The sequence below is a fragment of the Mustelus asterias genome, chromosome 3 (genome assembly GCF_964213995.1).
Source record: "Mustelus asterias chromosome 3, sMusAst1.hap1.1, whole genome shotgun sequence".
In the NCBI taxonomy this organism is placed as follows: domain Eukaryota; kingdom Metazoa; phylum Chordata; class Chondrichthyes; order Carcharhiniformes; family Triakidae; genus Mustelus; species Mustelus asterias.
Genome location: NC_135803.1, coordinates 139,146,782 through 139,173,174, shown reverse-complemented (window position 1 = coordinate 139,173,174; position 26,393 = coordinate 139,146,782). Strand labels below are relative to the sequence as shown.

Genomic DNA, 26,393 nt, shown 5'->3' with positions numbered 1-26,393 from the left:
ATCAGATTGAGGCATGGGCAAATGATATTCACAGTGTTTTTGCCCGAGAAAGAACGTCTTTTACACTTTCCCCTCCGATCTAGGTTTACAATACCACTCGAACAAACAGCACGTACTGGAGACACATCTGAGATCCCTGGCATAAAGGCTGACTGTTTAATATTCATGAACCATCTAATTTGGCTGTTGCACTCGGCGCTGATCAAAGTAAAGAATGCCGCTGCAGGAAAGCGCTGTGCCTGTGACAGTCATCAGTGTCATAACCAGTCAAGGCTGCTCAAGGAACGAACTGTATTTTTACTGGAGCCCTTTTCGCCCTTTGCAGGATTGAGCTGTTGTCTGTTTTTTAAAAATATATTTTTGCAAGAGGCAGGGGCCATTGAGCCCTTGATACCAATGGTGAAGAATGTTTGCTAATGCTTTGTCTTCTGCTTTTCCTCTTCCTTCAAGGTTTTCTTCAACCAACTGACCATGTAGAATCCGACAACCTGAGAGGACCACAATGGGAAACTCTATATGGAGTGGCACTGGCCTTCAGCCTTGCCTGCTGCAATCCATTTGACTATTAGCCGGTGCTTGGTTCCCCATCCTTGATGAGACTGAGGTGCAAGCAAGTCAACATTAGCAATCTGCAGTGCAAAAATAAGATCAAAAGAAGCGGATATTGCGATCATCCCGATTGAAACAGAAACCCCGATTTCAGTCTGCACTGATATTATATATAACCTGCCACCAACATCTTTGTAAAGCTGTAAGCAATACTGTGGAAACCATGGGAGACATGACGAACAGTGCAGTGGATTTCTATCCAAAGAACCAAAGAGGCGAGTCTAACCATGCGGGTGAATTTGGGTGTTCTCTCGATGAACTTCGCTCTCTTATGGAGCTACGTGGACCCGAGGCAGTGCAAAAGATACAAGATACCTACGGTGACATGAATGGATTCTGTAGACGTTTGAAAACTTCGCCAACAGAAGGTAAGGGCTATTTTATGGCGAAAGGCGCATGTTGGCACCAAAAGAGGCATTCTTTCATTTAGAAAAAGCACCATCATTTCAGCTGATAATACATTCCTTTAGAGTGACTTAAATCCGCACAATGTCACCTTAACCTTCAGAACAATAGCTCATTGTGGCAGCTCATTTTTTGATGGGGCTCGGTCAGTATAATACACCAAAATGTGTATGTGTTGGGGGGGCTTGTTTTGGCCAGAGATATATTTAGTCGCGATTCCTGCATTGCTCAGTAATAATGTAAATTATATGAATGATATGCACAGCGTGCATACATCAAAATACAATTAGCAGTTCTTTTTCATTCAGCAGAATCAGCCACTTTCATTAGGAACATGAATTTTTAATTTTGTCTCTAACTGCTCTTCTACAGTGTGCCGAGTCACAGATCATTATTGCTGCAGTGATGTATTTATATAAATGTGGCAGATCTTATATATATATATATATATGCAGGATAGGCTAGATTTTGAGCTGGAGTTATGCACAGTTCAAAAGAAGGTTGTATTTTGTAAATGCCCATATTAGTAATTCTAAATTATGAGCATTCTGACTTACATAAAGGAGACTTAATTATACATCCTATGAATAACGCATTAAAGTTTTAAAGTTTATTTATCAGTGTCACAAGTAGGCTTACGTTAACGCTGCATTGAAGTTACTGTGAAAATCCCCTTGTCGCCACACTCTGGCATCCGTTTGAATGAACTGGAGGGAGAATTTGGCATGGCCAATGCATCCAAAATTCATGTCTTTTGGCAGGAAACCGAAGCACCCGGAGGACACGGGGAGAACATGAAGACTCTGCACAGACAGTGACCCAAACCGGGATCCTTGCCCTGTGAGGCAGCAGTGCTAACCACTGTGCCACCGTGTCGCCCCACTGTCACAGTAACACTTAGGCACTGGTTCATAACTACAACTTTTGAAGGACTTCAAGAAATTAACTGATAGCTGATATTCCTTTAATGCATAATGATAGGTTCATTGACATTCAAATAAAAATCTATTGTGTGAAATTTGCTTTAATTTTTTTGGAGCGTCTTAGCAGGAGACTTTTGATGACCAATAGCAAATGAGATAGTAACATTCTTCTGGCACAGAATTAAAACTGTTATTGGATCTAACAAAAGCAGAGTTTTGAGAAAGTGCTGATTACTTATTTACATTGGATGTCGTTACACTTGAAAGAGGAATCAGGCATCATTTCCAGATTTGATTGCACTGGTGCTCCACTCATTGGTGTCTATCCTCTGTAAAATTCAGCTCATCTAAAATACAGCTATCTATGCCACAAGTCATGCTCGGGCATAACACCTATTCTTGCTGACCCACTCCTACAAAGTCTCAAGTTGGAAATTTTGATTAATGCGTTTAACTATTTCTAAGGTCTTGCCTTTTCTGCAACCTCTTTCAACACCTTCTACTTTGACCTCAAACGTGCTCATGCACCATGGGGGTGGCTCGGTGGCACAGTGGTTAGCACTGCTGCCTCACAGCGCCAGGGACCCAGGTTCAATTCCCACCTTGGATCGCTATCTATGTGGAGTTTGCACATTCTCCCTGTGTATGTGTGGGTTTCCTCCAGATGCTCTGGTTTCCTCCCACAGTCCAAAGATGTGCGGGTAAGGAGGATTGACCATGTTCAATTGCCCCTTAGTGTCAGGGGCACTAGCTAGGGTAAATGTATGGGGTTATGGGGATAGGGCCTTGGTGGGGTTGTGGTTGGTGCAGACTTGATGGGCCGAATGGCCTCCTTTTGCATTGTATGATTCTATGATACTCAACCCATTGCCCCATTATTGGTGCCGATGCTTTTCGCTGCCTCAGCCAAACCCTCCAGAACTCCTTCTTTTCACCTCTCTGCTCCTCTACCTGAGAATGTAAGAAATAGGTGGAGGAGTAGACCATTAGGCCCTTCTAGCGTGTTTCACTGTTCAGTTATATCATGGCTGATATTTGGCTTCAATTCCACTTTCCCATCTGCTCCCCATATCCCTTGATTCCCTGAGCGATCAAAGATCTCTCTCTCAACCTTAAATATATTCAATAATTCAGCATCCATGTCCCCCTGGGTTAGAGAATGAAATGATTCATAACCTTTTGAATGAAGAAGTTTCTCCTTGTCCCAGTCCTAAATGATCAATCCTTTATCCTGAGGCTGTGCCTCCATGTTCTCGGCTCCCTGGTCAGGGGAAACATTCTCTCAGTGCCTATCCTGTCCTTCAGAATCCTGAATATCTGCCACTCCTTACTTTGAAACCCTCTTTCACGTTCATCTCTTTGACCAAACTTTTGGTCACATCTCCTCATCCTTTCCTCTTGTACTTTGTGTATAATATAGTGATGGCTCTATAAAGTGAAATTTTCTTTTATGTGAAGAGTGCTTATTACAAGCAAGTTTCTATGACATTTAATAGATTTATTAGCCAAGCAGATAATGCACAATGAGGTTTTCTCTATAAAGGGTAGCTGAAGGGAATCCTACAATTGATGAGTGCAAATGGACAATAGGGAGACGATGGCCTAGTGGTATTATCGCTCAACTCTCAATTCAGAAATTCAGCTAATATCCTGGGGACCCAAGTTTGAATCCTGACACAGCAGATGGTGGTATTTGAATTCAATTTTTTAAAAGTCTGGAATTTAGAGTCGGCTGATGGCCGTGAAGCCATTGTTGATTGGTGTAAAAACCCATCTGGTTCACTAATGTTCTTCAGGGAAGGAAATCTGCCATCCCTACCTGATTCCAGAGCTACAGCAATGTGGTTGACTCTCAACTGCCCTCCAAGGGCAACTAGGGATGGGCAATAAATGCTGGCCAGCCAGCGACGCCCATGTCCCATGAATGAATAAAACAAAAGAGAGCTGTTTCCTCCAAGTTTTCTTTCTCTTTGCTCTGGCGGTCATCATTCTCTTTGTGCACTGAGAGTGTGCAAGCCCTCATTTGACTGAATGTGCTTTATCACATGTGCCTCTACCCCATTGTACCCCCATAACCCTACGCATTTACCAAGGCTAATACATTTAACCTACGCATCTTTGGACTGTGGGAGGAAACCGGAGCAACGGGAGGAAACCCACATAAAACGTGCAAACTTCTCACAGACAGTCACCTGAGGCTGGAATTGAACCCGGGTCCCTGGCACTGTGAGGCAGCAGTGCTAACCACTGTGCCACCATGTTGCCCATTCACTTATGAGTGAATATAAACTGTTAACATTGACTAGCTATGCAAATGTGGAGCAGTATTCCCGAGCTTGATTCAAACTGTGGAGATGCCGGCGTTAGACTGGGGTAAACACAGTAAGAAGTCTTGCAACACCAGGTTAAAGTCCAACAGGTTTATTTGGTGGCAAACGCCACCAGCTTTTGGAGCGCTGCTCCTTCGTCAGGCGACTCACCTGACGAAGGAGCAGCCCTCCGAAAGCTAGTGGCATTTGCTACCAAATAAACCTGTTGGACTTTAACCTGGTGTTGTGAGACTTCTTACTTGATTCAAACATCAGTCTACCCTATGCTTTACAACAGGGATCATTGGATAACCATCAAGAACAAGATACCTTGCCGATTAATTTTCCTCCTTCTCTTCTTTCCCCCTTGCACCAATAGCCATGGGCATTTACATAAATTGTACTTCCTCTATTCTTGCCTGGACTGGTTTTTAATGGTCCATGTATCATAATATCAGTGCACTTACCCACTGTCCCGAACTGCAGCAGATCCATTTATTCTTAAGAAGTACTTTAATTGTCACTGGCTTGGGAATTGTATTCAATTTACAAAACATTGGGCAACCAACACCAGTGAATTTTTCATATTTTGAGCAATTGTTTAAGGGAAACATTTTAGATGTGCACTCAATTAAAATTGGAGCTAATCTAATGGATTTTGTGCTGCTCCGTCTGAATATTATTGTGGTCAAAGATAATGTTGACACCCTCAGCATTCTATCATTGCTAAAGTGTCAATTGGACATCAAATTCTGCTGAGTTCACATGCCCAGTTAAATGTGGAAATTAGGGAGTTGCTGTCAGAGATTGCCTCTGTTCCAGAAACTGTACAATACCAGTATCAAGCCAATAGACTCCCCTCTGAAATATATAAAATGGTGTGAAGTTGCTGAATATATGCGGTAAGTACTCACTTAACCTAACAGACAAAGTTAGAGTTTATCTATTTCAGTGTAAGTAAATTTTTCATGGTGTAATAAGCCCTGACCACTGTCAGGCAATCCCTCTACCATTGGAAATGGAGGAGAGTTCTGTGGTTAGTTGAATCAAGATGGGATTTGATTACAGCCACTAATTTGCACATTTGCTTGCTGTCAATAACATAAAGCTGCTTAATCACTATTTATAATAAACTGTGGAGCCATGACATTCCATTAATGGGCTCACCTGATTTTAGCACATATCTTCAACATCCACATTTAATAAAAACCTCCCTATAGTGACCTGGACAATGCAGATGGTATATGTTACAGCCATAGGATGAGGTTTTCTGGCTCACCTGCCACTGGGAATGTTCAGTCCCTTGCTGAAAGGCAATGGATCTTTGGTTGGCCTGACACATTCCCTCACAGCAGGCTCCAGCAAGACAGTGCTGGAAAATTCCAGCCAAAGTCTATTGGTGATGGAGGAGGTGAGAATCCCTACAGTGCAGAAGGAGGCCATTCGGCCCATCAAGTCTGCTCCAATGCTTACCCAAGCTTACACTGTACCCCTACATATGTACCCTGCTAATCTCCCTATCCTAGATATCAAGGGGCACGAAGGGGCAATTTAGCATGGCCAATCAACCTAACCTGCACATCTTTGGACTGTGGGAGGAAACCGGAGCACCCGGAGGAAACCCATGCAGACACTGGGAGAGTGTGCAAACTCCACACAGACAGACACCCAAAGTTGGAATTGAATTCGCATCCTTGGCGCTGTGAGGTAGCAGTGCTAACCACTGTGCCACTGTGCCACCCACATTGAGCCCAATGGTAGGCCTGAGAATTGCAAATAGAGCTAAATATCCTAGAATTGTCAAGAAATAGGATTATTGTTGATTTTATGGAGGGCAGGTCACTGATTAAGCCACTGACGATGACTGGATTGAGAATATTGTCCTGAGGAATATCTTTTGGGCTCTGACAGCCACAAGAATCTGTCCTTGTGTCCCATCGCCTTCAGGTAATTTCAGCTGAACTGACCAGACAGAAAGCTGACCAGAACAATATTGGCTATTTGATTTTCATGTTCCCAATTTGGCTTTCCCGGTGGATTAATGACTTTTTTTTGCGTTCATTTGACTGGGTGACTTCTTAATATCACGTGAATTGATAATATCACATGAGTAGTGACCTCTATGATAGCAAGCACCTCAGGAATAAGCCGAAGGGGGTTGTCGCCTTGCTGCTTTTGGGTAAAAATGCTCCTAGCATTTCAGCCTTGCCCTTTGCGCTCACTTGGCTCCTCCATAGTTGAGGATTGGATTATTCATAGACCTCCCTCTTCCCCTGAACTGCCCGTTAGTCAACTACCATTATTAACTGGATGTGGTCGAGCACTTTTGTCTATTGGCTGTGGGACATCTCAGCTCAGACTATAGCTTCCTGTTTAATATAATTAGCACACTGGTAGTTCTGTGTTGTAGCTTCACTCGATTGGTACCTCACTCGAAGGTATGCTTGGGGCTGCTCCTGACACATTTGTCTCCAGTCTGCATTCAATCAGTGTGCAGGCTTTGCCCAGTAGCGATCAATGTTGTTGTGGTACTGGAGTGTTCGGGGATGACTGCTGCAGATGGAGCAGGGAATTAAACTCAACTAGAAACTCTCCTATGAAATTCCAAGCTCTCTTTAATGATCAGTGGGGCAATGGGAGGCTGTAACTCCCTCTTTCCATGGGTGGTGTTAAGTCTTTGATAGTCAGGAAGTAACTGAACGCCTGGGAATTGTAACTGTGAAGTGCAAATTTTATAAAGTACATTAAACAGTGTATTCTACCAGAAAAAAACAACAGATTCTCTACCCACTCATCTGACCTAACAAAATATGCTTTCTCTCTGTACTCATGAAGAATGCTCTCTCTCAGCCAAGGAAATTGAAGCAATAATAACTGAGATGGATTAGTGAAAATGGTGACAGCACGGTGGTTAGCACTGCTGCCTCACAGCGCCAGGTACCCGGATTCAATCCCAGCCTTGGGTGATTGTCTGTGTGGAGTTTGCACATTCTCCCTGTGTCTGCATGGGTTTCCTCCAGGTGCTCCGCTTTCTTTCCACAATTGAAAGATGTGCAGGTTAGGTGGATTGGCCATGCTAAATTGCCCTTTAGTGCCCCAAGATGTGTAGGTTAGGGGGATTAGTGGGTAAATACGTGGGTTATGGAGATGAGGCCTGGGTAAAATACTCTGTCGGAGGGTCGGTGTAAACTTGATGGGCCGAATGGCCTCCTTCTGCACTCTGGGATTCTATGATTCCACATCAATTTTTATCATTTCCTCATCTACTATTTCATACACTTCTTGCGCAATTTAAAATTGTACCCTATTAAAGGCTGATTCAGCTGACTTCCTCAAGAGTCTAAGGCTACTAGAATATTAGTTTAAATTAATTGAATGTTAAATGTACAATATGTTAAAGCTGGTCTTGCAACGCAATAAATAACTCGTAGCTCACTCAAGGGGATAACTGCTGTATAACATTAGTGAACATCACATATCTTTCATTTGATAAGTGCAAAGTTCTACCTCTTAAAAATTAAAAAATGGCACGTTTAAATACCTCCTGGTTTTAATCAGTGTTAGCCCTCCTGGCTCCAATGGGAAATTTATTTGAATTAGGTGTATTAGGATTGGGAATAAGCTTAGAGGAAATTAGATTAAACTGTAGACTTGATGGACCTTATTTCTCTCATAGAAATTATAGTCCAAATCATTTCTTCCAGCAACTCAATGTCACTTTGTTAATTGGTGATTAATGGTTGTAGCATTAGAAGGAGGACACTCGGCCACTCATGTGCATACTATCTCTCTGCAAGAGCTGCTCAGCCAGTCCCATTCCCTCGCTCTTGTCATGGAGAGGCATTTTTTTTCTCTTCAGGTAAATACTTTTTAAAATATATTTTTAGGAGTGTGGGTGTCACTGGCGAGGCCAGCACTTATTGCTCATCCCTAATTGCCCTTGAGAAGGTGGTGTTGAGCTGTCTTCTTGAACCAGAGTACAGGAAAGAGATAGAGAATCTGGTGAACTGGTGCGATCATAATAATCTCTTCCTCAATATCAACAAAACAAAAGAGATAGCCATCGACTTCAGGAAGCGTAATGGAGGAAATGCCCCTGTCTATATCAATGGGGACAAACTAAAAATAGTGAAGAACTTCCAAGTTTTTAGGTGTCCAGATCACCAACCACCTGTTCTAATCCCTCCATGCTGACATTATTGTTAAGAAAGCCTAACAATGACTCTACTTTCTCAGAAGACTAAGGAAATTTGGCATGTCAGCTACGACTATCACCAATTTTTACAGATGCACCATAGAAAGCATTCTTTCTGGTTGTATCACAGCTTGGTGTGGCTCCTGCTCTATCCAAGAATGCAAGAAACTACAAAGGGTCATGAATGAAGCCCAATCCATCACTCAAACCAGCCTCCCACCCAATGACACTTCCCTCTGCCTCAGAAAAGCAGTCAGCATAATTAAGGACCCCATGCACCCCGGACATTCTCTCTTCCACCTTCTTCTGTCAGGAAAAAGATACAAAGTCTGAGATCATGTACCAACCGACTTAAGAACAGCTTCTTCCCTGCTGCCATCAGACTTTTGAATGGACCTACCTTGCATTAAGTTGATCTTTCTCTATACCCTAGCTATGACTGTAACACTACATTCTGCACTTTCTCCTTTCCTTCTCTATGAACGGTATGCTTTATCTGTACAGCATGCAAGAAACAATACTTTTCACTGTATATTAATATGTGACAATAATAAATGAAATCAAGTCACTGCAGTCAGAAGGATGAGTGGCTTGGAAGTGAACCTCCAGGTAGTGGTGTTCTGCTGCTCTTGTTCTCCTAGATGGTAGCGGTTGTGGGTTTGGAAGGAGTTGCCTAAGGAATCTTGGCAAGTTCCTGCAGTACATCTTGTAGATGGTACACACTGCTACCACTGTCTGTCAGTGGTGGAAGAAAAGAATGTTTGTGGAAGGCGTAGCAATCAAGCAACTGTTTTGTTCTGGATGGTGTTGAGCTTTGAGTGTTGTTGGAGCTGCACTCATCCAGGCAAATAGAGAATATTCCATTACACCCCTGACTTGTGCCTTGTAGATGGTGGACAGGCTTTGAGAGTCGGGAGATGAGTTACTTGCCGCAGGATTCCTAGGCTTTGACCTGCTTTGGTTGCCACAATATTTACATGGCTAGTCCAGTTCAATTTCTTGTCAATGGTAATCCCAGGATGTTGACAGTGGAGGATTCAGCGATGGTAATGCCATTGAATGTCAAGGGGTGGTGGTTAGATCCTCTCTTGTTGGATATGGTCATTGCTTGGCACTTGTGTAGCATGAATGTGACCTGCTACTTGTCACCCCAAGTCTGGATAGTGTCCATGTCTTGCTGTATTTGGACATGGATTGCTTCAGTATCTGAGGAGCCTCGAATGATACTGAACATTGTGCAGTCATCAGTGGACATCCCCACTTCTGACCTTACGATGAAAGGAAGGTCATTGATGAATCAGCTGAAGATGGTTGGGCCTAGGACACTAACCTGAGGAACTCCTGCAGTGATGTCCTGGAGCTGAGGTGACTGATTGCCAGCAACCACAACCGTCATCCTTTGTGCCAGATATGACTCCAGCCAATGGAGGGTTTCCCCCACTGTTTCCCATTGACTTCAGTTTGCTAGGGCTCCTTAATGTCATACTCCGTCAAGTGCTGCTTTGATGTCAAGGGCAGTCACTCCCACCTCACCTCTGGCATTCAGTTCATGTCCATGTTTGACCAAGCCTATGATGAGGTTTAGGAGCTGAGTGACCCTGGCGGAACCAAAACTGCGTATCTGTTGGCTGGTGATTGCTGAATTGGTGCCGCTTAATAGTGCTGTTCATGACCCCTTCCATCATTTCACTGATGGTCGAGAGTAGACTGATGGAGTGGTAATTGGCCAGGTTGCATTTGTCCTATTTCTTATGTCCAGAACATACCTGATGTGGTGATTAATCTTTTGAGGACAACACAATGGAAAAAGGTAACTTAGTTTGAGGGCCCAACTGGGACCGAGAGTAGGTAATCATCCCAAGGGGTTGAGTCTATCGGCATGGGAGCACAGTGGTTAGCACTGCTGCTTCACAGCTCCAAGGACCTGGGTTCGATTCCTGGCTTGGGTCACTGTCTGTGTGGAGTTTGCACATTCTCCTCGTGTCTGCGTGGGCTTCCTCCGGGTGCTCCGGTTTCCTCCCACAGTCCAAAGATGTGCGGGTTAGGTTGATTGGCTATGCTAAAAATTGCCCCTGAGAGTCCTGAGATGCGTAGGTTAGAGGGATTAGCGGGTAAATATGTAGGGATATGGGGGTAGGGCCTGGGTGAGATTGTGGTCGGTGCAGACTCGATGGGCTGAATGGCCTCCTTCTGCACTGTAGGGTTTCTATGATTTCTATGATTTCCTCCCTTGGGCAGAAGTCATGCAGAAGCCATCTAGTAGACATAAAGTAGACATGTAGGGACTGGGGCAGTGGTGGGCTGCTCTAGGGCAGCTGGGGGCACTGCCAGCCTCTGTACAGTTTTCCCTTAATAATAAATACCTTTTGTGTTTTTGACAAAATCTGAGTGTGATCATTACACCTGGGCAATTTTCCACATTGCTGGTTAGATGCCAGTGTAGTAACTGTATTGGAATAGTTTGGCAGCAAGTTCTGGAGCACAAGTCTTTAGTACTTTTGCTGGAATATTGTCAGGGCCCATAATCTTTGCAGTATCCAATGCCTTCAGCCGTTTCATGATATCATGTGGAGTGAATTGAATTGGCTGAAGACAGCCTTCTGGGTTGCTGGGGACCTCCGGAGGAAGCCGAGATGGCTCATCCACTCGGCATTTCTGGCTGAAGATTGTTGTAAATGCTTCCGCCTTATCTTTTGCACAAATGTGCTAGTCTCCTCCATCATTGAGGATGGGGGTATTTGTGGAGCCTCCTCCCCCAGTGTGTTAATTGTCTCCCATCATTCATCTGTTGGTTGTGCGATCACTTAGTCCAGTCTACCACTCATTGCTTATGTTATTTGGCACGCAAGTAGTCCTGCACTGTAGATTCAGCAGGTTGACAACTCATTTTAAGAATGCCTGGTGTTGCTCCTGGCATGCCTTCCTGCATTCTCCATTGAACTGGGGTTGATCTCCTGGCTTGGTGGTAATGGTAGAATGGGGGATATGCTGGGCCATGAGGTTACAGATTGTAGTTGAGGACAATTCTGCTGCTGCTGATGGCTCACAACACCTCATGGATGCCCAGCCTTGAGTTGCTAGATCTGTTCGAAGTCTACCCCATTCAGCATAATTGTCATAGAGTCATAGAGGTTTACAGCATGGAAACAAATCCTTCGGCTCAACTTGTCCATACCACCGTTTTTTTTTCAACCACTAAGCTAGTCTCAATTGCTCACTTTTGGCCCATATCCCTCTATACCCATCTTACCCATGTAACTGTCTAAATGCTTTTCAAAAGATAAAATTGTACCCGCCTCTACTACTACCTCTGGCAGCTTGTTCCAGACACTCACTACCCTCTGGGTGAAATAATTGTCCCTCTTGATCCTTTTGTATCTCTGTCCTCACCTTAAACCTATGCCCTCTAGTTTTAGACTCTCCTACCTTTGGGAAAAGATGTTCACTATCTAACTGATCTATGCCCCTCATTATTTTATAGACTTCTATAAGATCACCCCTAAGTCTCCTGCACTCCAGAGAAAAGAGTCCCAGTGTGATAGTGCCACACAACACAATGGAGGGTATCCTCAGTGTGAAGATGGGACTTTGTCTCCACAAAGACTGTGTGGTGGTCACTCCTACTTATACTGTCATGGACAATTGCATCTGCAACATGCAGATTGGTAAGGGTGTGATCAAGTATGGTTTTCCCTCTTGTCTACTCTCTCACCATCTGCCGCAGTCCCAGTCCACCAGCTATGTTCTTTAGCACCCAGCCAGCTCCATCTGTGGTGGTATTACTGAGCCACTCTTGGTGAAGAAGTTGAAATCTCTCACCCGGAGTACATTCTGCACCCTTGCCACCCTCAGCGTTTCCTCCAAGTGGAGAAGTACTGATTCATCAGCTGGAGTGGGACAGTACATGGTAATCAGCAGGAGGCTTGCTTGCCCAGGTTTAACCTGGTGCCATGAGATCTCATTGGGTCCAGAGTCCATGTTGAGGACTCCCGGGGCAACTCCCTCCTGACTGTATAGCACTGTGCCGCCACCTCTGCTGGGTCTGTCCTGCCGGTGACACAGGGCACAACCAGGAATGGTAAGGGTGCCATCTAGGACATTATCTGTGCGGTATGAATCCATAATTATGACTACATCTGGTTATTGCTTGAAAATCTGTCCAACAGCTCTCCCAATTGTGGTACAATCCCCAGATGTTAGTAAGGAGAACTTTGCAGGGTCATTGGCTCGGTTTACCATTGTCATTTCTGGGCGCCTAGGTCGATGTTGGGCGGTCTGTCCAGTTTCGATATTTTTTGCTCCATTTGTGGCAATTGAATACAACTGAGTGGTTTGATAGGCCATTTCCGGGGGCATTTCAGAGTTAACCACATTGCTGTAGGTTTGGAGTCACCTGTAGGTGGCAGATTTCCTTCCTGAAATGACATCAGAGAACCAAATGGGTTATTAACAACAATCAACAATGGTTTCATGGTCATCATTAGATAATAATTCCAGATATTTTACTGAGTTTTGAAATTCCACCATTTGCCATGTTGGGATTTGAACTCGGGACCCAGAGCATTGCCCTGGGTCACTGGATGATTAGTCAAGTGACAGTACCACTGTGCCACCACCTTGCCCCACTCCCGACCCCCTGCCCAATTTGAAAGCCACAATAAGATTCTTCCTCCACCACACTCTCGGGCAGTGCATTCTAGATCCTAACCACTTGTTACATAACCAGGCTTTTTTCCTTCTGTCATCTTTGGTTCAGTTGCCATTTGCCTTAAATCTCTTAGTCCTTCACCTTTCCATCAATCGGAACAGTTTCTTCCCACCTACTTTGCCTAAACGTACCAGAATTTTAGAACACCACTATCTAATCTCCTTTCTAACTTCTCTTCTCTAAAGGGAACAATCCTAACTTCTCCAATCTATCCACCTAATTGAAGTCCTTCATCTCTGGAACCTTTCTCATTAAACATTTCTGTACTCTCTCACGTCCTTCCAAATTTGTACTGATTAGACTCCTTCTGTGCTGTAACCATTCTGTTCAGAACTGTGATATTGGTAAACCCGGCATCTACTTACCTGTGCCCCTTGTTACAAATCCAGCTTGGCAGTTATCACTCTTTGACTCAGTCTATGGTCTGTCATACAAGCCAACACCACATCCCTTATGATCAAGAGTTTACCTTTGCTGATACAGGAACATGTCCTCGGAAGTAGTAAAAATTAAACTTTTTGTTAGATGAACTGGATGGTAGAGTGTTCCTCCTTGTGTACCTCACCAATAAAGCAATGGCATCCAAAATTCCCCTTTTATCTCTGCGGGATTTTGCCTGTTTTCTTTTATTCGTTTATGGGATCTGGGCACTACTGGCTGGGGCAGCATTTATTGCCCATCCCTAACTGCCTTCTATTTCAGAGGGCATTTTAGAGGCACCTATATTACTGTGGGTCTGGAGTCACATGTAGGCCTGATCAGGTAAGGACATTAGTGAAGCAGATGGGGTTTTTTTTACGACAATCGACGATGGTTGCATGGGCATCATTAGACATCTAATTCAAGATTTTATTGAATTCAGATTTCACCATCAGCCATTTGAACCTGGTGCCCAGATCTTGCCCTGGGACTCTGGATTACTAGTCCAGTGACAATACCACTGTGCCACTGCCTCCCCAGTCACTGGTATGACTGCAGATGGTTCGCAAGTAGAGTTAAACTATCTCTATTGTCTAAAACTTGGATGGTACGTTTGGGGAACATGGTTTGTTCTAATTACGTCTCAGTTTCCCCATGTCCATTCACATGGATGGCTACCATTCTGGACCCAAGTCTATTACATCTATTTCTTCTTTTCTCTCTTCTCTCATTACACACTTCCCCATCCTCAGTTATTTTCACAAACCCCCAATTCTTCATAACTCATAATTGTTCCTGTTCTCATCCAATTATCCCAGGCTTGACTCCTTTTTAAATTACCCTAGAGCTCCCTTTTGTGCCTCTTTCTTGGCATCTACTGAAAGTGCTATTAAAGCACATCTTGTTGTCTCCTAATGAATAACAGCCCAAGTGCCCCATCTTATTGTCTCCCTGCACTTCCTGTCTGTACGCCTGACAGAGGCTAACCTTGCCAACCTCTTTACCATCCCTTTCATCAATCTCAGCTCTGACTCCTGTGGACTCAGGTCAGCTATATTGCTTCAATCCACATCTCCCTCTGATGCTGTAGTTATGAAAGCCCACCAATGCCTCTACTTCCTTAGGAGGCCAAGGAAATTCGGCATGTCTCCTATGACTCTCACCTATTTTTACAAAAGCACCATAGAAAGCATCCTTCCGGGATATATCATAGCTTGGTATGGCTCCTGCTCTGACCAAGACTGCAAGAAACTACGAACGTAGCCCAGTCCATCACGCAAACCAACCTCCCATCCATTGATTCTGGCTACACTTCCCGCTACCTCAGAAAAGCAGCCAGCACAATCGAGGACCTCATGCACCTTTTCCAGATATATCACAGCTTGAATAGACTTTCAATTCCAGATTTTTACTGAATTCAAATTTCACCATTTGCTGTGGTGGGATTTAAATCCTGGTCCGCGGGGCATTGCCCTGGGACTCTGGATTCTAGTTTAGTGACAATACCACTACACCACCACCTCTCCCCGTTCACTTGTGAATAAAGCTATTCATTACATTATTGTGAATGATCGCATTGGCATCAAGGGATTAATGAAGACATGGATGAGGGGTGACCCTTTTTCCCTTAATATAGCTTTGCTGCATGATTATACTTTCCATGAATACCTGCTCAAACCATGATATACCCATCATTTCTAAATTCACCTTCGTCTGAGTCCCTATTCCTTAGTCAACCTCTCCTCCTTTGAACATCTCAGCTTGATTCATCTTCTAACTCTCCCATTTAAAATCCTGTTCCATGCTCCCATTCAACTATCATTCCAAGTTTCTCAATAAGACATTCTTTCCATCCCAACCCTTAGTGCTGTCCCTTTAGTTTCGTGCCATCCTTTCTCCTCTAACTCTCTCTCTCTGCGTAAACTCCCCAACCCACATGCACTGCCACCTTCTCAATCTTATTTGGCCTTGCTGTTCCCTTTGTTACTATCAGAAAAGGCAATTTCTGAGCATTTACTTGCATAGCTCTCTCTCCATGTTCCCTTTCCCCTCCCAATCGCATTCCCTCTAAACCTGGAAAAAGCTCCCTCTTAAGTCTTTACAACTGAACTTCCAAATTCCCAACGATCTAGTCTTTGGCTTATAATTCATCATGACATTTTTGTAGCTTTTGATTTGCTAAATTACAGCCTCTCACCCACCTTTAATGCCCCATCCCCATTAGGAACTGATAATCTGTCTCACCCTTATTGGATACAGCTCATCTTCACTTCCTCAAGGCCAATGGATATAGATTTGAACATCTTTCTTCATTATTGATTTAACCATTTGGGAGAACCACTCAAAGCATGAGAGAGGGGGAAAAAAACCAAATGATCAAAAATGGTATATTTACTTCTAGGTTTAAGGTGAGACAGGAAAGATTTAAAAAGGACCTGAGGGGCAACTTCTTCACGGAGAGGGTGTCTGTTTATGGAATGAACTGCCAGAGAAATGGTTGAAGCAGGTTCAATAGCAACATTTAGAAAGCATTTGGATAAGTACATAGGTGGGAAAGGATTAGAGGGATATGGGCCAAATGCAGGCAACTGGGACAAGCTGGGAGGGCACCATGGTTAGCATGGACCAGTTGGGCTGAAGGGCCTGTTTCCATGCTGTATTGCTCTATGACCCTTCATTTTGGAAAAACCAGCTATAATGATGCTCACGTATATTTCTCATTCCCACTGAATGAGAGAATACTGCATTAAAACACGCAGGCAGAAAACACAAGATACAGTTGGTCCAATTCCGATGTCTGATGGTCCTACATTAATGTTAAGTGAGTAGCCGCCATTGATTTTATAATTGTTTTGGAATTCACTTTCCTTTACAACAATGCTATTTTTCACAAAGCCCATCATCTGATATAAATCAAGATCGCCCTTCAAAGAGAGTATCTCACAAACTGAATTATTTAGACAAGTTCTAACTTCCACTATATTTAGCAAAACCTATGTGGGTCAGTGCCATTTTATTCCTTTAATGAGAATACTGCAAGAGATTATGATTTGCTTTATATCCAATGAATTTAACATTTTCAGTGCTTGACATGATCACAGTTTACCATCCATGGCATATTGCCTGAAACTATATTGGGTAAAGTGACGCGCAGAAAAATGACATATACATATTGAGATTAAAATTTCCTTTCCAAAATTCATTTTCCAAATTGCTCTAATAATCCTAAACAAACCTGCTCCTTTATTCATTAACTAAAATGGTAAGCATATTTGCGATATCTCGTATTGTAAAAATCTGATTAAATGAATGAATTGGGCCATTCTTCTGTTGGAGATTAGGATGATCTAACTGCACGCTCACATGGTTTTCCTGGACTTGACATGCGCTCCTCCAAAAAATAATTGGACCAGAAATATTAATTATAAAATTATTTAATTTTGCTTCCCCATTTCGAACGCACTGATTTAAAATTGGTTTCAGCATACTGTAATTTCTCAATCTAATTCTGTTTGATGATTCAATTTCAGAGCGCTTTTAGGTTAAATGAGTTTGAACAAAAATAGTTGGACAAAACCTACGTCAAAAATTCTCAAAGTGGCCCTGAATACTTTTGCAAAGCAAGTATTAACAAATAATGTAGAAAATGATGAAAACTATACTGCAAAGAATGTTACAAAATAAACAGCATTTACAAGGGTATTTTCGGAATTTGTTCACCTTTGAGCCTTCTCCAGCTCTCATTCCACTGGTCATACAAACCTGAGAGAAATTGCACCTAAAAACAGCCTATGTTCCTTCTCCGACTGTAACCACATCCCTCTGAGCATCATTTATAAGTTACACACTTTTAAAAAATAAATTCTGCTTTTTTGTTCTGGCTACCAAAGTGAATAACCTCATCCCTCCCCACTTTATACTACATTGTTACCCACTCACCTAACCTGCCCATATCTCTTTGCAACCTCTTTGTGTCCTCCTCACAGCCTACATTCCCCCTTGCTTTGTACCATTGGCAAACTATTAACATTACTCTTGATCTCTTAATCTAAGGCCGGAATCTTTCCATTGTCCACACCGGCAGGATTTTCCCATCCCCTCTGCAGTGAACGGAGATTTGACTGACCACCAAATTCTCTGACCTCACTTCAGCGGGAGCGTGGCATGAACAGCCAGTTAGATCTCGCCTTAGGACTTTTATATTGATTGCAAACATCTGAGGCCCTTCTATCCATTAGTTGTCATCTGCCAAGCTTAAAATGCCCTGTTTATCCTTACTTTGCTTCCTGCCTGTTAACCAATCCTCCATCCATGTGCTAACCTATTGCCCCCAATTCCATGATCCCTTATCTTGTGTAGAGTGATCTTGTATGTGGCACCTCATCAAAAGCCCTTTGGAAATCCAAGGATATTAAATCTGCCAGCCCTGCTTGACCTACCCTACTAGCTATATCTTCAAATAACTCTAATAGATTTGCCAAACACGATTTCCCTTTCATAAAACTGTTAATATTGACTCCAGGTAATCATATTGTGATTTTCTAAGTGTGAAGATTGAAAGACATAATAGTGAGAAAGTAGAGATCGAGATAAATGGTCAACAGCTAGACCAGGCATCACGATTTAAGTATCTGGGAAGCATTTTGTTAGAAACATTCAGTGCCAGAATAACAATGCCAAAGAAGGCATTCTACAAAAATAAAGGGAGGGATTTCTCCACTACCCGCCCCCCTCCCCCCCCACTCCCAGCCCACAAGCATATGTTTTGGCAGCAGAGGCAGCCCACCATTGGCTGGCGGCAGGATTTTCCAGCCTCACCGCTGTCAACGGAGTTTCCTGTTGTTCGTACTCTCCATTGCTGTGTAACCCGCGGCTAGGTTGGGGGGGGAGGGGGTAGGGAGGGGGAGGGGGTAGGGAGGGGGAGGGGGTTGGGGGGGTGGTCACTGTCAGTAGGACTGGAAGATCCCACTTTAAAAAAAAATTATTTATTCGTGTCACAAGTAGGCTCACATTCACATTCATTTTATTGTGAAAATCCCCGAGTCGCCACACTCCAGCGTCTGTTTGGGTGCACTGAGGGAGAATTTAGCATGGCTAATGCACCTAACCAATATGTCTTTTGGACTGTGGGAGGAAACCGGAGCACCCAGAGGAAACTCACGCAGACATGGGGAGAATGTGCAGATTCTGCAGACAGTCACCCAAGCCGGGAATCAAACCTGGTTCCCTGGCCCTGTAAGGCAGCAGTGCTAACCACTGTGCCACCGTGCCACTGGTGGGAACGAACAGAAAATCCCACTGAAAGACTCTCTCATCATTGGAATGAGTAGCGATCTTATGAAAATTATTATTCATTCTGTGCTACGGAGTGTCTTGTTGTACGAGGCTGAAATGTGGCCCTTGAGAAATGTGGGCTCCCAAAGGCTGGGGAGTTGTGAAATGTGGTGTTGGAGAAGGAAGGAGCAGGTCAGTTGAACAGGATACAGCGGGAATTAAGAATTTCTCATGATGGTGGAGGAAGGAAGATTATTAGTGAATTTAATCAAGAACAGGCAGCAAGGTTGGATTGGCCATGTTCTAAGGCATGAGAACTTGCTGAAGGTGGTAATTGAAGGAAGATTAGAGGTGTAATAGTGTGAGTTATCAAGGAAGAGGCTCTTAAAGCACAAAGGTGATTTATTTAATAACACAAGGTAAAACCATACACGGGCAAAGCAACTAGTGTAGACAACTTCTCCAATATCCTCTGAAGTAGCAACAGGGGCCTCTTCTGAAACAATTGGTTCCCTCATTTCTTGCTCAGATGATGGACGGGACATTAGTGTAACCATTGGATCCTCTTGTGTTGCTGTCATGGCTGCAGTCTCTCTCATTATGTGGTCCATATGCTTCGACACCTCTCTCCCTTGCAGGTTCACCAAATAAGGTACAGGCCCAGACCTGTAACTATGTTGGTCCAACCCCAAAATTTCTAACAAAAACTAGATCATGTGTTTTGAAAGATCTGTTGCCTTTGGTTGAGTCACGATATTTCTTTTGCGTAGCTTACCTCGCCTCCATCCTCCCCGTCAAATTGGGGGAAACCAGGTCCGGCTGAGTTCGGAGACATCGCTGCATCAGCAGTTCAGCTGGCGTTACCCTGGTGGTAACGTGAGGGGTGGTGTTGTAAGGAAGGAGGAAATTGGCCACTTGAGTTGCAACTAGCTGCCTTTTGATGTGGATTTGAAAGTTTGCATCCCTCTTTCCGCCAGGCCGTTTGAGGCCGGATGATGGGGGTTGTATGAATGTGCTGGATGCCATTGGTCTGCACAAAATGTTGGAATCTTTCCCCTATAAAGGTGGTGCTGTTATCTGAGGCCAAATTCTGCCTTAATCTTTCAATGGTGGCTGCTGAAGTTGTTGTATGCATTTCTCGGACTTCTAATGGGGAGGCGATGGCCTAGTGGTATTATTGCTAAGCTATTAATCCAGAAACTCAGCAAATGTTCTGGGACCCTGGGTTCGAATCCCGCCACGGCAGATGGTGAAATTTGAATTCAATCAAAAAAATCTTTAATTAAAAATCTACTGATGACTGTAAAAGCCCATCTGGTTCACTAATGTCCTTTAGGGAAGGAAATCTGCTGTTCTTACTGGTCTGGCCTACATGTGACTCCAGAGCCACAGCAATGTGGTTGAATCTCAACTGCCCTCGGGCAACTAGGGATGGGCAATAAATGTTGGCCAGCCAGCGACGCCCTGTTCCATGAATAGAAACAAAACCACTGAAAGCCGCTGAACATTGCCCCTAAGAAAGGCACACAAAATCTATACGCAATGTTGTCCAAGGAAGACCTGGCCATTCTCAAGGATGTCGTTGAGCTCAGGCAATGGAGTCTGTTGTGGTCATTAAACATGATGTGGAGGCTCTGGGATGGGCACAGTAGGAAGTCTCACAACACCAGGTTAAAGTCCAGCAGGTTTATTTGGAATCAGGAGCTTTCGGAGAGCTGCTTCACTCACCTGATGAAGGAGCGGGGCTCATGATTCCAAATAAACCTGTTAGACTTTAACCTGGTGTTGTGAGACTTGTGATTGTTAAACGTCAATCACCAATTGACAACCAAATTTTCAATGTCTTTGTCTATACTCTGCCAGCAAATGTAGCTCCTGTTTGTCCAGGATGCACTATGTATTTCCTGTAGTTGTGGCTCTGTTGTGGGGGTGGTACCACCACCCGAGACCCCCAAAGCAAAACCCCATCTTCACAACCAAGTTAATCTTTCCTCAGTTGGTAGGGTCGGAGCTACTCCAATTTATCATGATGCCAACTGGATAAAAGCATCTGCTTAACTTTGGACAGGACATTGTCCTTGAGTCCAATTCTTAAAACGATTTAATGATACGGGCGAGGTATCCAGGAAATTCAAAGCTCGGACAACCTCCTGTGACACCAAGGGTGGGGCCACACTCCGAGGGAGTGGGGGTTGACTCAGAAAGTCAGCATTGTAAATCAGTCCACAGCCAATGTTAAAAAACATAACTATAGGCAGCCACAAGCAGAGCTCACCTCTACACCCTGGTGATAGTTTGGTTGATGCCGTCTTCCATTTTGTGTGATAGGAGAGTGCCTGTTCCATCGGGCGAAGCATCACAAGTTAAGATTATCTGTTTATCTAGGTCAATGAGTAAATTGGACAATTCTAAAGCCATCTTAACTTTTTCAAAGGCCTGTTTTTGCAGGTCTTTCCAATGCCAGTGCTGCTATTTTTTAGGAGATGGGGCAGAAGAGCTCATGTTGTTGCTAGGTTTGGCATAAATTGGCCGTAAAAATTGACCATACCCAAAAATGTTTTTAATTCTCCGACATTTCTCAGTGCAGGAACCTTTCTGATTGCTTTCACTTTATCTTCTAAATGTTGTAGGCGTTTAGTGTCAACTTTAAACCCCAAATATATGACTTCACTGGCCCTTTCCAGTCTTATAAAGTTAAAGTTTTATTTATTGGTCTCAAGTAGGCTTACATTAACACTGCAATGAAGTTATTGTGAAAATCACACTCCAGCGCCTGTTCGGGTACACTGAGGGAAAATTTAGCGTGGCCAATGCACCTAACTAGCATGTCTTTCGGACTGTGGGAGCAAACCAGAGCACCCAGAGGAAAACCATGCAGGCACAGGGAGAACGTGCAGACTCCGCACAGACAGTAACCAAGCTGGGAATTGAACCCAGGTCAGCTGGCGCCATGAGGCAGCAGTGCTACCCACTGTGCCACCATGCCGCCCAGCATCTCTAAATCACTTAAGGATTTCCTTCAGGTTGGCCAGATGCTCTTCCTGTTAAGTCTCCGTTACAGGATGTCCAAATACACCATGACTTTTGGGATTCCTTGTAACAAATTCTCCATCATTCACTGGAAAATTGCACAAAAGACAACATTGTACGCTGGAAAAGTCCCTTGTGTGTGTTGATTGTTGCATATTTTCTGGAGTCTTCGTTTAGTTCAAGTTGTAGGTAAGCATGGCTTAAATTGAGTTTTGTATATGTGAAGCTCCTCAACATCTAAAGATCCTATACAACGTATAAAGATCTTCTATCTTAGGTATTAACTGTCAAGTTGGGTCACTTGATTTATGGTGAGTTTGTAATCACCACAGATCCTGATGGTGCAGTTTGGTTTAACCATTGGAACATTGGGGGCCACCCATTCGGAGAACTGTACTGGCCTTATCACTCCTAATTCCTCCAGATGTCTCAATTCAGCCTCGACTTTGTGGCGTGGAGCATATGGAATGGGCCGAGTTCTAAAGAATTTGGGCATGAAGTCGGGGTTCACAGATTTTGGTCTTGACCCCTTGTATCCAAGCTTGTTCATTTTGAAAAACGTCTTTTAACTTGCACAGAATCTCTTGAAAGGCACCATCCATAATTCAAAAATATCTCCAGCCTTCTCTCTTGTAACCAATCCCACTCCACGAGGTTTGGCCCTCTGACCTTGCATGGCAATCATGGGTAATTGATCAGATTGGTGCTGTTACGACACTGGTGTAATGTGGTACTTAATATCTTTAAGGTTTCCTCCATATAAGTGGCTAACTTGGCAGCCGTACTCCTTAACCATAGGGGTTGGACTCATTCTCATAGGTACTTGTAGGTTTGTTCACCCACCACCGTGGCAGAAGCACCTTTATCAACCTTCATGTTCAACAGTTACATGTTCACCATAAGGCCTATTTCAATGGAAACAGTCTTGTTCAACTTAACCATGTTTAACTCCCATATCTCAAGATTCTTCCTCTGAATCTTCCTCTAGTTTATTTACTGGAGCCAGGTTTCTTTTTTGAAACTGGGCACATTCTGCCTGGTTCGGCACCGTGCTTGAAGTGGCCCAAAATCTTTGCAATTGTACTTGTCCTGGGGGTGATCTCCCCCAAATCTGCAGTGTGCATCAACATTCCTGGGATGACGGCCCATTTTGTTCCTTCATTTCTGTCCACGATCTGGCTCCTGGGATCTCTATTCAACCTCCTCTATGCCTGTTCTCATCTAACAGCTGTTTCCCTCCAGAGTTGATTCACCCCAACTTCCTGCCCACACTGCACCCTTTCAGGCACTTTTGGTGGCTTGAGCTTAACTCTATTGCTCTGTCCAGGGATGCAGTTGTTTCTGCTAATAGTTTTCTTTGCATAGTCAGGTTAACGCCACAAACCAAGCAATCGTGTAACGTGTCACTCAATGAAGAGCCAAATTCACACTGCTCAGCTATTTCATAGAATCATAGAATCTACAATACAGAAGGAGGCCATTAGGCCCATCGAGCCTGCACCGACAACAATCCCACCTATCCCCATAACCCCACATATTTACCTTCTTTGTCCCCCTGACACTAAGGGGCAATTTATCATGGCCAATCAACCTAACCCACATATTTTTGGAGTGAGTGTGGAAACCGGAGCACCCGGAGGAAACCCACGCAGACACGCGGAGAACATGCAAACTCCACACAGACAGTGACCCGAGGCTGGAATCGAACCTGGGTCCTTGGCACTGTGAGGCAGCAGTGCTAACCACCGTGCCACCCACATTTGACAAAGTCTCGTTACAAATACAGAAATTGTTTCCCCTGGGTCCCTGATGGCCGAATTGCATTTATAGCACTGCAATATAATGGAGGGTCTTGGGTTGTAATGCTTTGTCTATAAGGCCACTAACTGATCAACGACTTGGTATCCGGCTCCTTTGGAGAAGTTAAATTTTGAATGAGGTTATTAGTCTGGGGACCACATAGCGTAGGCATGATGACTTTTTGTTTGCCTTCCCCAGAAATTAGCAGTGAATAAGTACTGAAGCCTCTGTGTGCTGGTGCCAGTCTTCAGTAACCTGGTCAAAAGGATTGGAATTTCCCACTGGTGGCATTCTTTTTCACTCACTGTTACTGCGCTGCGTGTCATGGTGGCACAGTGGTTAGCACTGCTGCCTCACAGCGCCAGGGGACCCGGGTTCAATTCCTGGTTTGGGTCACTGTCTGTGCAGAGTTTTTGCACATTCTCCCCGTGTCTGCGTGGGTTTCGTCCGGGTGCTCCGGTTTCCTCCCACAATCCGAAAGATGTGTTGGTTAGGTGCATTGGCCATGCTAAATTCTCCCTCAGTGCACCCAAACAGGCGCCGGAGTGTGGCGACTAGGGGATTTTCACAGTAACTTTGGAATAACACATTGCAATGTTAATGTAAGCCCCCTTGAACTCTGAAGCTCCCAACTGTAGTCCAATTTATTCTCGTCGTCAATGTAACAGGCATGAGGTATCAATGACGAGGCTGATTAAATCACAAAGGTGATTTATGTAACAAAATAAAGTTAACTCGGTGCAGGAATAGCAACTAAAACACAGTTCCTCACTTCTTGACTCCTGGACTCAGACTGAGGGTCTCTCACTCCCTGGACCCGCATGCTTTCTCCCCATTGACCGAGGTTCATCTGCTTCCAGGCAATAAGCCCCAGGCGTGATTGGTGGACGATTGCCCCTTCAAGGGGCCACGTTACCACAAGAGGGAGATAATGTTGTAATCTCCCTTTAAGGGATAGCAGCATGCCATCATTCTAAGACATATTTAAATGTGTAATTCAAGAGGGTGTAAAGAGAACGATGATGTTAGACAACTTGAATTTGAAAATGGGAGGCTTCTTTGAGCAACTGAAAGACACAAACTCAGAAAATAGGAGCAGGAGTAGGCCATTCAGCCCCTTGAGGCTATTTGGCCCCTTGAGCCTGCTTCACTGTTCAATGTGACCATGGCTGAAGAGGAAAGTGCAAGGTGTGGAGAAATGAGCAATGGATCTGAGTGGATCTGCTCTCAGGCAGATCACTTTGCAAAGAGCAAAGGACATGGAGTTTTACTGGCTGAATTACTCTTGCACAGGGCAGACAGGGACTTGATGGGCTGAAAGGCCTTCTTCTATGCTACCACCATTCTAAGATTCTGTTCTATGCCATATTGGATTAATACCCAATTCAGTATGCGTGCCTGCCTGATGGGTCAGGGATAAATGGCAATATTTCTTCTATTTCCAAGTGTACCTTTGTTTTTTTAAAATTCACCAGAGACCACTTCTAGCTATTTATTCAGATAGAGCTGGGGGCACAGGTTCATGGTGAGAGAGGGAAAGGTTAAGGGAAATGTGCGGGGGGAGTTTTTCGTGCAGAGAGTGGTGGGTGCCTGGAACGCGCGGCCAGAGGAGATGGTGGAAGCAGGCACATTAACAACATTTAAGAGGCATCTGGATGGGTACATAAATAGGGAGGGGATAGAGGGACAAGGATCGAGTAAGGGCAGAAGGCTTTTTTTAGTTTAGTTAGAAATCATAGAAACCCTACAGTACAGAAAGAGGCCATTCGGCCCATCGAGTCTGCACCGACCACAATTCCACCCAGGCCCTACCCCATATCCCTACATATTTACCCACTAATCCCTCTAATCTACGCATCCCAGGACACGAAGGGGCAATTTTAGCATGGCCAATCAACCTAACCCGCACATCTTTGGACTGTGGGAGGAAACCGGAGCACCCGGAGGAAACCCACGCAGACACGAGGAGAATGTGCAAACTCCACACAGACAGTGACCCAAGCCGGGAATCGAACCCAGGTCCCTGGAGCTGTGAAGCAGCAGTGCTATCCACTGTGCTACCGTGCCGCCCTAGTTAGGGTATCATGTACGGCACAGGCTTAGAGGGCCGAAGGGCCTGTTCCTGTGCTGTACTTTTGTTTGTTCTTTGTATTAAAAGGGCCCCTAATATTGCTTTTGTGGAATATGGAAAACATGCACTTCCCTACAATCCTTTATAAAGATGTCTTAACAAAGAGATCTTGACTTCAGAAGCAGGTGCCCAACAATGCTTTAAATTAAATTGTTTTGGCCGGGAAGGCAATGTTAGCGGTTGCGTCCATTTGGTTGAGCCCAAGGGCCATGGTTTGATGTAGCCTCCACCAGAATTAAGTTATACCAAAGGTAGTTCAAGATAGTAATGCTGGGATTGCTGGAAAATGAGTGGCTGCTGAAGATTTCAAAAATTGCACACTGTTGCATCAATGCACAGTTTACACACAAAAACAAACCTTTCATTTCAGTAATCTCCCTCCTGGCCTGATTTTAGCATCTTAAGAGTGTTTGAAAATTACAATGTTGCCAATATGTTATTATCTACAGCATGCCCGAGTGGTCTGTCCAAATTTAGATAGCTGACACTTCCTGGCTGTATCTCAGGAACAAAAGGACCTCACTCCATTAAGCTCAGGCTGTCTTGGATAAGGCTGTCTTAGATAAGCTTTCTCATCAGTTGAGAAAAA

At 44.1% G+C, this 26,393-nt stretch overlaps 1 protein-coding gene across 2 annotated transcripts in view; it reads left to right on the top strand.

Annotated features, from left to right (window-relative positions):
- The first annotated feature begins 348 nt into the window (after positions 1-348).
- Positions 349-26,393, top strand: part of atp2b2 (ATPase plasma membrane Ca2+ transporting 2) — a 396,677-nt gene continuing 370,632 nt past the window's right edge. For both annotated transcript variants that reach the window (XM_078209746.1, XM_078209745.1), the window contains exon 1: positions 349-977. In XM_078209746.1, the coding sequence (XP_078065872.1) occupies positions 773-977 (205 nt within the window). In that variant the 5' untranslated portion in view covers positions 349-772. The remainder of the gene's footprint in view (positions 978-26,393) is intronic.